The following is a 16,125-nucleotide window of genomic DNA, read 5'->3' on the forward strand; positions in this document are numbered from 1 at the left end:
GAACTGAAAATGCAGGGACAGTGCAGAATAAAGGTAATTTGTCGTCAAAATAAACAGGTGACACTTTACTGGTTGTATTTGTTTTTATATCGAATTCTTTAAAACTTCCTATTAAAAACTGAAATGAAGCAGCTACACAATTTCCTGCGTTATGCACCAGAATCCAAGGTTCTTGATGCAAAGCTGAAATCTAGTTTCATGCAGAGTATGCAGGGCTTGCAATACAATACTGACAACGGTTGGAAGAGATATTTGCAATAACGCTGCAGTATCAGCAATGCACTCGTTAGCAGACTTGATTACAAAGATCTAAAAGACAAGTACTGCAGGCCTTGGCCATTCTGTCCGAAGTCAAGTCAGTCTCTATCGGCCTGATCCAAAGCTGATTAAAGTCAACTGTAGCCATTCCATTTACTGTCACAGAGCTTTAGAGCAGGCTTTATAATACAGCCCTCAAACCTTTCTCAACTACAGATAGACATCTGTCAAAAGGTATTGGTTTCAGATCACTGGCCTTTTTCTTTGCACAGGCTTTTCTTAACTATTGTTCACTTCTTTATTAAACTTTGCATATACTGAAAAGAGAATACAGAAGAATTTTTGTTCATATGTAAGCCATTACCCATGCTCCAGGAACTTCATTTTTAAGAGAGAAAACAAGCCTTTTGTTTTCATTCCATTGAATTTTCTAAATGGGAAGGAGTTGAGATCAAAGCGAACATTAGACAAGTTAAGCATAAGAGCACTAAATAGGGATCTGTACTATGCCCCACTCCCTACCAGAGCGGCAAAAACTTGGACCACGTATTTGCCCACGATACGGAATCTGTTTGTTCTGTACCTTCTTAGAATCCATAGTCAAGTTCATCCCTGCACCACAGCAAGGGCCTGCACAGGGAACCAAGGAACCTAAAGACAGAGCTCACCTCCACCCTGTTTCAATGGCATCTATGGGCCACTGCAGCAGGACAGATTCCCTGGAGCATCAGAACATCCTGTCACAACATGCCCTCTTCTTTCTGTGGTGCACCCTGGAATGTTTTCTATGCTCTCTAGGATCTCCTCGCACACACAGGTTCCCTAAGCCTGGCGTATTCCTCTATCTTTATGTTTGTCTGTCTCATGTCTGCTCTATGACTGTGCAAAAGGGACCACAGGGCATCTAGGAATCTGGCCCCATGTTAGGCTCTCTCGCCAAGCCTCAGTCAAACAGGTTTTTCCAACACTTTGCACTTTCTAAACCACTGCCCCTCTTCAGAAGAATTCCAATGTCAGAAAATTTCCACCAGCTGGGAACATGGACAAGGACCCTTCTGAAAAAATACACCTTAGAGCCAAGCTAATGTAGTTCCAAGATATTGTAGGCTGACAGCGGAAACCCAATTAACGAGTCACACCGCCAATCCAGAGCCCAAGCCTGTTATCCACACGCTGTGACTGAGCACCTCGCCACTACAGGGTGAAAGGAATTAGAGTAGTTGCTCCTGAACCTACGTAGCACGTATCAAGCTGCACAATACAATTATAAAAGTCTTTCTTTTAATTAATCCTGTGACCCTAATTAAGTTTTACACAATTCTAAACCAATCCCTCTTATTTCCAGAGCATGAGCCCTGATGAAATACTGACTTACCAAAATTCTTTTACGGTCCTTTTCTGATAGAAATTTCACTGGTGGATACTTCTGGGTGAAACTACAGAACATTTCAAAACAGGAAGAAGAAAAACTAAATTAAGATTTATTTAGGTGACTGACAACAACTTTTCCTTTGTATATCTACTTTTCCTTTACATTTCATTTATGTAAAATTTAAAACCAGAAAGTCAAGGAAATTTTGTTTTTAAATTAGGATAGCTTTCACAGAGCGACATAACGTGAGAGTTAAGGATGTTTTCCCAGCGATGACTCAGAAGACTACCACTACTTTGGAGGGTTGTGTGTTACCATTTCACATACCATTTTTTGCACTCTTCATCCATAAACACAAAAAGCAGACGTTCCTGGGATGGGGGGAGGGGGGGTGAGGACTAAAATAAAACATATTTGCCAGGGATTCTCATTTTCTGCAAAACTACTAGGCCTGAAAATAGTAAGCTTACAATTGATGCTCAAGAGCATAAAGAATTACGGACACTGAGCCATCACCTCTCAATGTTTTTTTTCACCTGTTTGTGTGCTGTATTATGGGAGCAACAAGTAAGGTTGTGTTGAGTTTCAGTTAAGCAGCAGTTTAATCTTGCCAATACTTCAGTAGCTCAGGTAATTCTTAAATAAATGTCATAAAAGGTAACTCAAATATTCATCACCCTTCCTCTCCAGTTAGTTTGCATGTTGCAACTTGTGGATGAGATAAGTCAGTGGAGCGAACGGAACTGCATATATGCCAAGAATTCTCCTTGATAGATTACTTTTTCATCCGTACACAAACAGAATGCCACTGGATTGACACCATGCCCTGGGGTCTGAAGCACCATGCCTCAACTACCTCTCATCCACAACCCTGTCTCAATGGGGATCTCCAAGAGGCAGAGCACAGACATAGGCGTTGACTCCATGGGTGCTCCGGGGCTGGAGCACTCACAGGGAAAAATTGGTGGGTGCTTAGCACCCACCGGCAGCTTCCCGCCTCCCCTGCCCCAGCTCACTTCCGCCTCCTCCCCTGAGTGCACCGCATGCCCGCTTTTTCCCCCTAGCTCCCAGCGCTCGGGGAAGAGGCGGGGCCGGGTCGGGGATTTGGGGAAGGGATCCAATAGGGGCAGGGAGGGGGCAGAGTTGGGGTGGGGACTTTGGGGAAGGGGTTGGAATGGGGGCGGGGCAGGGAAAGGGTGGAGTCGGGGCAGGGCCAGGGTGGGGGGACACGAGCACCCATCGGCGCCGGGGAAAGTTGGCACCTATGAGAACAGATGCTGTGTACTTGAATGGCATCTTCAACCCTTCACCTTCAGAGTGCATGTGATACTATCTTCAGCTTCCTGTGCGTGGAAACCAGGCAGCAGCAGAACCCTCAAACGTTCCCAAGCCTGGAGGTTGGCTGCAGACTCTCCACACACAAATACCTCACCATCAAGGTGTTCTCCAATGGTAACAAAACCTCTTTGATCCAAACGGGGGGATGAGGTAGGGAAAATAATGGAATCCATTCCTTCCCTGACCACAAGGATGTCTCCATAGGTTTGTCCTCAGGTCACCAGTACAGGGAACACAGTTCTGGTTGTTTGGATCCTTTAACTGGACATTTTCATGCTTTGAATTAATTTTTAGATTTAACTTTGATTTTCCTGATTTCTAGTGATTGTTTTTGATCACTATGCCACTCTGATAATGATATGAACTCTGAAAGTTCACTCCAGATAAATTAACAAAAGTTTCTCAGGGGCTAAGTATTAAAGAACGCCTTCATTTCCTCCTCGCCAGAACCATGAGGATGGGTTGCCTTTGGATTGTACAAGATAAGCACTTTTCACACAACACGTATAAAACCAGTAGCGAAGAATTAGCTTTAAAAGCTCACTATTCATCAGCCTCGATCCTCTAACAATTACAGACTCAAAGGGCCCTTGTGTGGCTCTTTACGTCCTTGCAAAGTGAGTGTGAAATGCTACCTGATCAGAATTCACCAGTGGATAGCATTTTACACTCGCTTTGCGAGAGTGTGAATAACTACACAGACACAAGAGTGGAGAGTCAGGCTCATCTCTTGTGATTTCACAATGCCAAAATCAGGTGTGTGGAGAGGGGTACATGTACGTATTTTCCCCCTCAATGGCAGGCACACAATGACATCTGAAATATAACCCATTAACAATATACTGCACACATACTCCAAATGCAAAGTCATTCATGTGCATCCTCACCAAAGGCTGAATAATCTACTGGCTCCGATGCAAAAAGAAATAGATCTCAATTTGACATATTGCACCAAAATGTAACACTACTCAAAAATTAATACTGATCAAGCCATCATGTCACACAGGCCATCCACGAAGGACAGAACAGACAGCAGCTCAAGTCAGGTAGATAAAAAAACCCACTAAGAAACACTTCTGCTACTGTTAAAAATGAAACAAATACAGTGGAAACCCATTTATCCAATCTAACTGGGACCAAGACTGGATCAGATAATGAGAAATTTGAATAATTAGGAGAATGGGCAAAGAGCTTCAGCTCCAGGCTGACAGCCCAAGTCACGCCATCTGGGGCTGAAGCATCAATTACTCATATTCCTTTATGCACTGGTGGTTTGGTTAATACAGACAGCCGGATAATGAAGGCTCAGATAAACAGGGTTCTACTGTACTTAGTTTCATAACAATCAGTTGAAGACAAGAGAGAGAATGTATAGGACTTTTTTTAAACCATTCATTCATGACTACAGTTTAATAAAAATACCAGTAGCAGGTACAGTACCTACTGGTGGCCATGTGTAGTCAGTGTCTGCATGTTGCCAACAAGGTCACCCTGTTTGATCGGTCAAGTCAGTGCTCATATTAGGATTTAGTAAATGAGGGTCACATATTCTCAACAAAAATTGTAAGTGGCAGGTCAGTAAATCTGGAAGTCAGCTGTAAAATAAAACCTGACATCTGTATTTGAGCACGGTATCGTTTGCACCCAAGACAAAGCGTGCAGCATCCTGGAAACTTTTGCAGGCATTGTGTATGCTCAATTCCAGGAGCAGAACACAGTTTCACTCTTCATGCACGGGAGAGGCACAGTGATAGCCAGCATGTCAGGTGCACTCACATGCTTACTGACACTGTACAGCCTGTGGGATATGGCATGGGTTCAAAATATGGGAGGGGGACAGAGCTAATAGCCCTGAGAACAGCGGTTCATCCAAACTGACAAATGCTGAAAACCTTCCTAAATCCAGAGTGAGAAATTCATCTTTTAGTTCTTCATATTTTTTACTTAACTGAACCCTTCTTGAGTTAATAGTAGAGATCTGAACAACAGGTTTTATTTTTGTTTTGTTTTTTAATTGTTTAAGGCAAAAAACACACCGTCACCTTAGGGCTTTTCATACAGGCTGTTAATGTGTGCTCAGAGTGCTGCCGAAGTGTACTGTTATAGGCCTTAGTCCTGAAAATCCCTATGTAAGAGCTTAACTTCACAAACAGTGAGTAGTCCCATTAACTTCAAAGAGACCACTCCCAGTGCACACAGTTATCCTGCTGCAGTGTCTACACGGACACCGCGTTGCCCTAACTACAGCTACATAAGCACTACGTCTCTTGTGGAGGAGGAATTATTATGTTGGCGTAGTAGGGCACTTACATCAGCGGGAGAAAGGCTGCAGTGCGTACACTGACATAATTTAGGTCGACATAACCTGCCTTATGTCAACCTACCTGTGTAGTACTTATCAGGCCTCAGTGCTTACTAACAAACAGGAGACGTACAACATTACTGAGCACATAATATTCACGTGAGTCTACTGAAGACCTTGAGACTCATTCAGGACAAAACAAACATAGCTCTGCTGACTGAACCACAATCCCACAAGAACAGACATACCTTTTTTCCAGGTCTCTGATTTTCTCTCTTAATGGTGCAACAGCCTAAAGTAGGAATAAAAGTAATTCTTTAAAGGAAGTTGCAAGAATTTACATCTCAGAAAAAGAAAAACAATGCCTACTCAGACTATAATATGAGTAAAAATAGGGGTGGCAATTTTACATCTCATCTAAATAAATTCATTTAAGACATCAAGATCAGAACAACTTACATTTATAGAGAGTCTTTTGTGCCAATGGATCCCAAAGCATATTACAAAAAAAGGAAGAATCTGCTATAAATACAGGAAATTACTTCACCTACCACTGACATGCAGCACATGCAGAGTAGCTGTTTAAAAAGTATGTAGCAACAGTAAACAACAGTTTAGGACAACACATGAAATATTTAACTTAAGTTGTTGGGGAAGTTTAGGCAGCCAGAATATAATTATACCTACTAGAATATAGCCATCACACCAAGACTAACACGGTTAGCTCTTGTGAAAATTGCCTTTAAAGACTAAAAGTTGCCAGGGCCTCAGTTTTAAAGAGACAATGACACATTAAAAAATAATCAGGTTCTAAACACATTTCTTCAACTGGGTTGTTACAACCACCCTGGATTATTAAAGGGAAAGAAATTTAAAAATGCAGTTTGCCTACTAATATCTATGCTATTTGTTTAACTCTCTGCATTTCTCTGAACTTGGACAGTGATAAATAAATAAAATTAGTTTCACTTCCAGATTCTTTATCATGTAATGAAGGCTTGAGTTTTAAACAAGGAAGATGAAGTCTGAACATACTTCTTTTGGTTTTAGGTTTTATAAATGCTTTTTACAAAATTTAAATTTGGGGCCAAATATAAGTTGACAACATCTCTTTAGGATCACCTGAAATAGTATCACTAGCACCACAGTGCCCTTTAACAAACTGTGGATTTACTTACTTTAAAAAATACTGACAGGTTCGATTTTGACAACTGAAAGCCTCCAGGAATGGAAATATAATAATATAATATATGGAGATATACCTATCTCATAGAGCTGGAAGGGACCCTGAAAGGTCATCGAGTCCAGCCCCCTGCCTTCACTAGCAGGACCAATTTTGCCCCAGATCTCTAAGTGGCCCCCTCAAGGATTGAACTCACAACCCTGGGTTTAGTAGGCCAATGCTCAAACCACTGAGCTATCCCTGCGCACCCTGTGAACTGTGCATTGTGTTATTCCCCCCTATGTACTATAATTTAGGCTTATTAATTCAGTAACTCATGCTGAGTAGTACTTCAACAAGAATCCCATTGATTCCAATGGAGAAAGGTATTACACAATGTGAATAAAGGTGGCATAATTAGGGGCTAGGTACTTTCAGCAAGCTCCAGAGAACTTTTATTTCTCAGGAATTTTACAGTATCTTTTGCATTTTGGGTATTCACAGATTTGTAAATCTTACTTAAAAAAAAAAGTTAAAAACAGCATTTCCAAATCCAAAAAATCTATTGCAGTTGTACCCAAAATGAAAAAAAGACACATGTAAGACATTAATTAAGATCCTGTTCCAATCCCTACTGAAGTCAATGAAAAGACTTCAAGTGAATTTAATAGGCTTCAAATCATGTCCAAAGTAACAGTGGGTATACAGTTCTCTTGAGATATAAGAAATCTGGTAAACCAAATACACTGTTAATTGCCTCACCTAAAAATGAATAGTCAGTCGGTCATAGAACAGTGTCTATATATGCCACTAAACTTTCATTTTTCGGAATTATGAACTGGAAACCTAGTACAAATCTATTAGGTTTTTCTGTTGTGCTCATCAGCATAGTATTTCAGCGATGAAATATAACTGGTTACTCTGAGTAAGAGTTAAGAACAAAGCAATGCACATGTGGACATTTTAAAATAGTAAATGCTTGTTAAAAGTTAAATACACTTAACTTTTTGGAGGAGTGACAGAGAAAGGAGTTAGTACAGCAGTCCTAAACTTGGTAACAAAGGCTCAATTCCCAGCAGGACTGGGATAGTTAGGAAGACACTGTGGCAAACAAGATTGGATCTTTGGAATTATAATCTTCTGATGAAGGTTTAGGGAAAACAGAGGGAAGCCATTGCTTAGTGCTGGAAGCTGTTTGGGTCCACTCTAATGAAGAATAGTACAGACATGAGACCAAATGCTGAGGATTACATTAGTGGGAGAATAATAAAATAAAATATTTTAGCTGAAAAGAAAATTAATTGTAAAAAAAAGCAGAAATAAAGAGGATATTAACCACTTAATAAACTAACCTCCTCTATCTTACTTTCAACTTTCTGATCCCCGTTGTCTTGAATAGACCTGTTGGGGAAAAAGAGCCATGAAACAGATCAACTAAGCGCCATTTCCAATATGTTCTTAATTTTTTTAAAATTTCCTTTAAAAAGTTTACTACTTCAGAATGTGTTCTCTAGAGATACACAAACACAGAGCAAATGACCAACATGGCCTGATCCAATGCTTATTGATGTCAACCGGAGCCTTTCCATGAACTCTAATGGCCTTTAAATCAGGTCCAAAGTTAGCAGTCTTGATCAACATAGTAGATTCAACATTATATTAAAAAGTCAATGCAATATAAAAAATAATCTAGTCACTCATCACAGGGTAAGTCACCTCCCCCAAAAGTATTTTTGTAGTGCAATTCTACTAAGAAACGCGACTAAATGGCTTGCGAGGGTCCATATTTATTGTCTCAATGACTCCATATCAAGTGTACAAATAAAATATATTTTTTCCAACTGCTGAATTTCCAAACTCAATCTAGGATCAGAGAGTTAATATAGGTTCTTCATTTTCCACCTGTAATAAAGATTATATGGACCAAATAATGCCTTCAGCTGAACCTGTGAAATTCCAGTGCAGTTAGTGGAGTGATACAAAAGTGTAACTGACTGGAACATGGTAAACAGTTCTGTGGAACAAGGAACGGTAGAATCCAGCTCACTCTTTCATCTGGGTTGACTCTAAAGCGGCTATCGGGAGTAATCACTTATTTTTGTCAATGGAGCAATCAGATCTGACTCTAAATTCAGACAAAAATCACATCAGTTGAGTAGGAAGGTGTCATTTTTACTCAGCCATTTTCCAAAGCATACACTCTGTGTGTCTTAAATATTTCCTGTACAAAGACAGACAAAGAATTAGAATTCCTGTTAGAAAGCACTGGAATTTTTCACTAGATGAGAGCCATGTTCTACAATTATAAATATTTTTGGTTAAATTATCTTTGTTAAAAAACAAAACAATTAAGTTTACAAAACTTAACACAGAACTGAAGCAGATTTCCAGTGCTCCATAATAGAAAATTTAATTCCGTCAGTCACAGTTTCCATCAGATAGAGGCCCCTCTCCTCAAAATAGCAGTCCACACAGATGGCAGGCCAATCAACATATTAATGGGACTTAAACAGGGACACATATTTCTAACTTTAGCTTTGAACTTTTTAAATTAATAAAAAAGTTTAAGGCAGCTTTGAATTTTTTTAAAAGCAAAATCAGAACACTGAAGATTGTTTTAAGTAACCACTCTATGGACAAAAACATACTTAAACAAAGGTTGCTTGGTAAAGGTGGAGCCATGCCAATGTATTTGGGGATACTTTAGGGTAGCCTCTTAAGACAAGGAGGTTGCAGAATAAAGCTGGTCTCTTGTACAGGTTTCATTGTAATCTAATTTAGTATTTAAATGTATAAAACATCTCAAGTGATTAGTGATGTTCTTCCTCTGAGCAAGCCACTTAGCATACACATTCTTCTGGCTAAGGGCTTGCTTACTCTTAAATGGCTCCAGATGCACCACTGTAGCGCTTCAGTGAAGCCAACAGAAGGGTTTCCCCTGTCAGTGTAGCTACTCCACCTCCCCAAGAGGTGGTAGCTATGTTGATGGGAGAAGTCCTCCCATCAACATAAAGCTGCGTATACCAGGAGTTAGGTCGGTATAACTGCGTCGCTCAGGCGTATGGATTTTCCATATCCTGAGCAACATAGTTATACCAACATAATTTGCTAGTGTAGTCCAAGCCTACGTGATTTCACTTAAGTTTGCATTAGTTCTTGTTTCAACTTAATTTTCGTTTCAGACAGCTCATGAAACTATTCAACATGATTTACAGTGGCAAGTTTTTGCATACTAGAGGTTTCATGGGCGGCCAATGCAAAATGGAGTTCTTTCAAGTAGAACAGAGCTCCTTTACTTGGGACCTGCAGTCATTACACCTAGAGAAACAGAAGGTCGTTTGTTAAGTAGACACACACACACCACAGTGTTAGAAATCAGAACAACAATCCTCCTCACACCATTCTGTTAAAAAAAAAAAAAAAAAAAAAAAAAAAATCAAATCTTACTAAGTCAGTCAGTCCAGCATGCCTCACTCAGGCAAAACTCCCATTGACTTCAGTAATTTTGCCTCAGGAAGGAGTGCAGTATTGAGTAGAACCACTCAGGTTCTAGAGACTCTTTTCACAAAAGACAGCCATTTACTGTACCAGCAGCAGCAAAAACTGGCTATAGGTCAACACTGCAGCATTAGAATATTATTCAGGAGTAACTGAGTAACTGACAATAATTACTGTATTAGATATTTTCCTGAAAATAGACAATGCACACAACTTTGAACGTGCATCTGTGGAACAGAGAATCTTTTCCTTTGTGGTTAGCGATTAAGGAAAAACTCAATAGAAAACACAACATATTAAAAGGTTCTTAAAGTAATCTCAAAAGTCAAATCTGTTGTAGTGTGTTCACATGCTGTAGGTTTGAGCACAGGCCAATTGCAGCTTTATGTTAAGTGAGTTTTCCCCTCCTTAACATACCAATTTAGTTATAGAGGGCTGGTCTGAGCACTCCACTTCTATGGAGGGAGGCTACGCGGATGGTCTCTCCCCTAAAGGTTCATCTCCCTTCCCTTACAACTCTATGGGGATATTCCCACACAAGATCATGCTTTCTCAATCAAAATTAGTTTCCTTGGGTTGCCTCACCACACAGTGAACTCTCCCTGATTCAAGGTAGCAGGTGTTGAGGGAGTGGTGGCAGGAATCTTCCACACATCTGAGGATATGCCTTCACCGTAGAATGAGCCCAAATGGAGCGTCACCACCATAAAGCCCTACCTGTGTCAGACCCGGGTGGCTGGGTCCACGATGGTGCTGTACTAGCATGTGTGCTAGGATGGGTTTCTGGTGGGCTGTTCTATTATTCTTAATGGTCCATTAAACTGGAATTCATTCACAGGATGCATTCTCCTCCCCTACCCCTAGCATGGAGCTGCTGTCTGTGGCAGTGACATGAGAATAATACTTGATGTAAATAACTTCCGAGAGAAGCTATTCATTATTAATGCAAATGGCTCTGAAGGCATAAGCAAACAGTATTTGAGAGCAAGAACTTTTAATGGGAAGGTTATTAAGGAATTCAGCTGGCAAACCACAATGTGATTCGTACCGCACTTACTCAGATAGCGCCTCTGTTCAAATGCTGTGGAAAACGCAGCAGAAATGAAACAGGCACATGCAGGGTTAAAATGCGGAGTCAATGTAGTTAACTAACAGTTCAGTAAAAGCCAGGAGGCAGACAAGGGAGTTCAGGTCAGGTGAAACTGGAGGAAAGCACTGGAGGACTAACAGCAACTGGGCTTGCTTTGCCTGCAGTCTCATTGCAAAATAGGCGGGTTGCCAGCCTAAGCTAAAGCCTATACCCTCAGACATGTCTGCTAGCCTAGTCTGAAAGCACCCTCAGGCCTTGGATAGAGGTTTTTCCTTGTGCGAACAGAAGGTGCATTACAGGCAATAGTTCATCTAACTCTGCAGTTAAGGCATCTCCAAAGGGTTAAGGAGGTACAAATCCTTTGCTGGTTATCCTGGAATGTCCTTCCACTCCAGTGGAATAAGGAGGAGGAAACTCAGCATTTCTTGTCCCCTGCCAGTGAGGACATCCACAGCCCTATGGTACTTCTCTGATGTTGAAGGTGTTTTTATTACAGGAATGGATTCTACATCTACCACTGTTAAGAGCTGACATTTCAACGACTTTGTGAGCTGCTTTTTCTGATTTCTTCCTATTGTTGCATGATAGGATGGTAGCGGAAATAACCTCGTTTCAGATAAAGATACTGGTACAAAATAAGGTATTACCTCATGTTGATAAAGTTGCCCCATACAGCTAAAAAAAAGAGAGAGAGAGAGAACATTATAGTGCCATTTAACAACAAACCATTACTTATTTCTCAATTTTTATGTCATCCTAATAATAAGAAATTTAAAACTAACAAAATTAGACTTCATTAAATCTATACTAAAAACTTATTTATTCTAAAAACAGGTCACTTTATACATGCCAAGTGATCAGAACCCTTTGTATGAGTCAAACAAAACTGATGAAGTTAGATGAGGCTCTCCTGTGTTATTAAAGGGAAAAGTTTTGAATCATGCATGTCAAATAAACAAAGAGCATGCAGTATATCATATTGTGAGATACTCCAAATAGATATATCTGTGGTTATATGAAAAGATGATCAGCTAATATACTTCCCTTCTATCTACCAATCCCACACACATCATAGAATAGAGTAAACCATATCAGCAGTCACTGAATTAGGATTTGTCAAAGTGGATATGATATAATGCTTTATTCATTAAAGAAACTGTACAATGTACAGTGAGCAAGAAAGGGGTCCTATGGACCCCAGCCTGAAGGGTTGTGTGGTGTGCAGTGTATGAGGCAGTTGACCATTGCTGAACATCAAAGACAAAGATTGTACAGTTAGCGGTCTTATTTACAGCAGTATCCAACCAGGGCACTGGATGAGGAAAGGATCCTGCATTAAAAACAGCACATGTTCACTTAAAGACTGTATCATGGGGAGAAGACTGATTCATCACAAGTGGCATTTCTTAATTCTGAATGCTTTCCTTGGCAACCTTAACCCTCTTTTTATTTATATACATACATATACACACAGGTATATAAATGAGAGAGAGAGCATCTCTCTTTCTGGATATAAGCCACAATACAATGCAATGTAAACAAACAGATGTCAGCTTTTCTATTTCTATAGTGAGATACAGAGATATGGAATATCAGTCTGGTGAAACTATTCACTATTGAAATTGTTTTTCTGAACCTGTTCAGTGCTTATGTGATTATATTAAGAGTGTCAGGTCCCTTGTATTTTCTTAATACTTTTGACTAGGAAAGGGAGTGTGAGATGAACTGAGAAAAGAGAAATCCCCCAATTATTAAGAAGATTGAATTAGGCACTAGGCAATTTTAGGTGTTTTGGGAAAGCTGAACATGAAGGGCGAGTTGCCTAATAAGCAAGACACAGAATCTAATAAAGTCTAAGTCTCTCCAGAAGTCCTTGCACAACAAGCCTCAGGGTAAATACACAAATTCCTTCATTCTTAGGGGGGAGAAAAGTCTTGTTCAGTTATGGTATTAGCATATGCTGCGGAATACAAAAAGTTTCTGCAGTGACCTCAATTGCCTGTAGGCTGCTTTAGTCCTGGAGTGGTGGTGAATGAACTAGTCTGCCAAATAAAGGACACTCAAGTATAACAACTTAGCTTCAGGTTTGTATGTAATTCCTTAGGGCTCTTATTTGTTTGTTTACAGCACCCAAGTGTGTGACGGGTGCTTTACAGAGATATATAGAAGACAAAAGCTTACAACAACATTTACAAGGCTTTAAACGCAGCGTTTCTCCCATGCGGCCACTGTGGCCACACGCGGCCACCAGGGGCTTTTCTTGTGGCCACAGCCTCCTGGGCAGTGGTGTGAGGAGCAGCGAAGTAGTGGTCCCTCCCCCAGGCCACCAGCAGGGGTTGGACCATGCCCCCCTCTGGAGAGACAAATACTGGAGGAGCAGGCAGTTAGTAGGTTTCCCCACCTTCCTGGGGATGTAGAGTCGGGCTCCAGCCCTGGGGTGGCAGGCAACAGGCTCTGGCCACAGGGCTACAAACCCCAGCTGTGAGGCTCACCCCCACATCGCCCCTGGCCCCCGCTGCCTCTGCCGGCCCATTATGCATCCCCTCTAGTCCCCACATTCCCCTTATTGACCTCCCCATCCAAGGCTTAATTTGTCCCCAGGCTCACTTTTCACAGCAGCAGACTTACTAGCTAGCAAGTCTTTTTAAAAAAAGCAAAAGAAACAACAACAACAAAGACAAGAACCTGCTGAGCACCTTATTTGTGTTTCTATTCTGTTTAGGTCCAGTAAACAATAGACACAACTGTATATTATTTTTACTGAGTCAGCAAAAAGATTCAATAAATTACAATGATTTGCAAATATGTATGTGCATATTTATTTGTTTTTCCTAAAGTTAATTAAATATTTTAGGGAAAATTGTCAGCGTAGCCACCAGCAATGAGGCCACCAAAAAATTTGTTATGAGAACCCCTGATTTAAGGCCTTCCACAGTGACCCCAAGTGGAGACAAAATAAAAAAGGCTGTGGAGGAGGGGAAGAAGGGTTAGTGCAATACTATAATGCAGTTATGTGTGCACCATTGAGGCGCTGATAGGGGAAAAGCAAGTGAATCCTTTTTTGTAGGAAATACTGCATACGCGAGTTTTTATAGGAGGGATTTTAAATTAGGACAATGTTATGGACTATGAAATAAGCTCTGGGATGGCATTTTGGGCATGGTGTCAGCATGGATAACTGCACAGGAGCAGGTGTGGGAAAGGAAATGAAGGGAGTATCAAAGCTAGTATTATCTACAGGATAATGGGATTGGGAAGAGCAAAAGTAAGAGAAAGGGTCAGAGGAAAGGCTGGCAAAGCATCACGAATGACACTGAAGGAGAGAACAAAGAGGTTTTGGACTACCTCCAAAATCTCAGGACTTTCAGTGGTGCCACAACCAAAGGCATCACAAAACTGTATACAGAATAGGGAAGGAAGTAAGGCTATGTCTTCATTGAAAGAATAGGTGCATTTTTATATTGCAATCCCTCGGAGTCCACATTGAGTTAGTTGAGAAAAGGCACTAGTTTTTACCTTGACTAGCTATACTGAGGAGGACCCCAGGTGGGAGGGGCTTAGGGTTGACTTTGACTAACTACACTGGGGTAAAACTACTTGTGTCTTATCTCCACTGGAATTTTACAGATAGGAAAGAATATATATATAAAAATATATAAATAAAATTTTCAGTGAAGACCACAGCCAGAACTGGGCAGGCTGCAGAGAGATTTCATGAATTCTTAAGGCACACATTGTCAAAATGCTCTTATAATAGGATTCTGTAGATCAGGAAAATGCCCTACATAAATTATCAATTTGTTTTCAAGTGGCAGAGAGAAACTGAGGTGGCTTGATGAGGAAGGTAGTCAGCTGCAAGGAAAATGCCAAGTTTTTCACTTCCCTGCTGTAGAAAAGTATTCACTGGAGCTATAGTAAGAAACCAACTTTTAAAATGAGGCCATATAAAAATATTGCATGACAACTGACCTAGAAGTAGGATTGTGAACTGAGGGTACAGCTACACAGCAATTTAACAACCACGATTGGCCCAGGTCAGTTGACTCAGGCTCACAGGGCTTGGGCTGTAAAATTACCGTGTAAACGTTCGGGCCTAAGCCTAAGCCCGAATGTCTACACGGCAATTTTACAGCCTCGCAGGCTGAGCCCAAGTCAGTTGACCTGGGCCAGGTGTGGCTGTGCCACAGGTCTTTTATTCCAGTGTAGACGTACGTGCCCAGAACAAACAGGAAGAGCGGGCACTCAGCACATAACTTCTAATAACTCCACTTTTCTCTTCCCAAAATGGACCATGCTGTGACGTCACAGCTACCAACAACTCCACAGCTATGCAGGTAAACAGCTTTTTTATTAAGTTTATGGCAAAGTTTTCAAAAGCTCTTATATTTGAAAAAAAAATTAAAGGCCACAATTATGGAGACACAGTAGCAATTCCATACTTAAGGTTGCACTGAGTTACTCCACAACAATATCCCTTACACACAGAGAAACAATACACAAAATTCCTTGAACTCAACCGAACACAAAAACTTAACTATGACCTCGTGTTTTCCCATTTATAAAGTATTCTCTTTAGCCAATGTACATCTGCACGTAGCTCATGCCTCAACACTGCTGAGGTGAGAGTTGAGGTTTTGCATTATGGCGCAGATTAGAGGGGGTTTTGCCCGTATTGTATTTCTTCGTATGTACGAAGGAGCTTCTTGTGGAGGTGCAAAGAACTACCTGTGAAATGGATTAGTGTAATGTGCAGGAGAGCAGCAGTTAAGCTGGGTTAGTGACGGTTCCCTTAACTGGTTATTGTTTTGCTATTAAGTGTTTGCAAGGCAGGTTTTGCACTTAAGCAAACAACTGTTGATCAGGGTTTTTTGGTGGGGACTGTATTAGGGTTATATTAAGGCATCTGGTTCTGGGAGAAGGTGGGGACTGGAAAGTTTTGGCAGCTCGAAGGTGTGGTGCTAGAGGTGTTTAATGATAGTACAACCAACCAACCAACCTCACTCTTGTTTAATTCAAATGTGGCCTTTGATACAGGGCCCAAAAAGAGAACCACAAGACTGCACAACAGCTGAACTAGATGGCTCATGTTTTGGAAATAGGGTGAG

General features: G+C 40.8%; 1 protein-coding gene across 1 annotated transcript in view; it reads right to left on the bottom strand.

The window, feature by feature from the left end:
- UXS1 (UDP-glucuronate decarboxylase 1) overlaps positions 1–16,125 on the bottom strand; it is a 104,444-nt gene that overhangs the window by 67,389 nt on the left and 20,930 nt on the right. Inside the window, exons 2-5 of the mRNA XM_065400699.1 lie at positions 11,668–11,695; positions 7,785–7,833; positions 5,519–5,562; positions 1,634–1,694 (exon numbers count right to left, since the gene is read on the bottom strand). Coding sequence (XP_065256771.1) covers positions 1,634–1,694; positions 5,519–5,562; positions 7,785–7,833; positions 11,668–11,695 — 182 coding nt within the window. The remainder of the gene's footprint in view (positions 1–1,633; positions 1,695–5,518; positions 5,563–7,784; positions 7,834–11,667; positions 11,696–16,125) is intronic.

Source organism: Emys orbicularis, chromosome 1, assembly GCF_028017835.1.
Source record: "Emys orbicularis isolate rEmyOrb1 chromosome 1, rEmyOrb1.hap1, whole genome shotgun sequence".
Classification (NCBI taxonomy): domain Eukaryota; kingdom Metazoa; phylum Chordata; order Testudines; family Emydidae; genus Emys; species Emys orbicularis.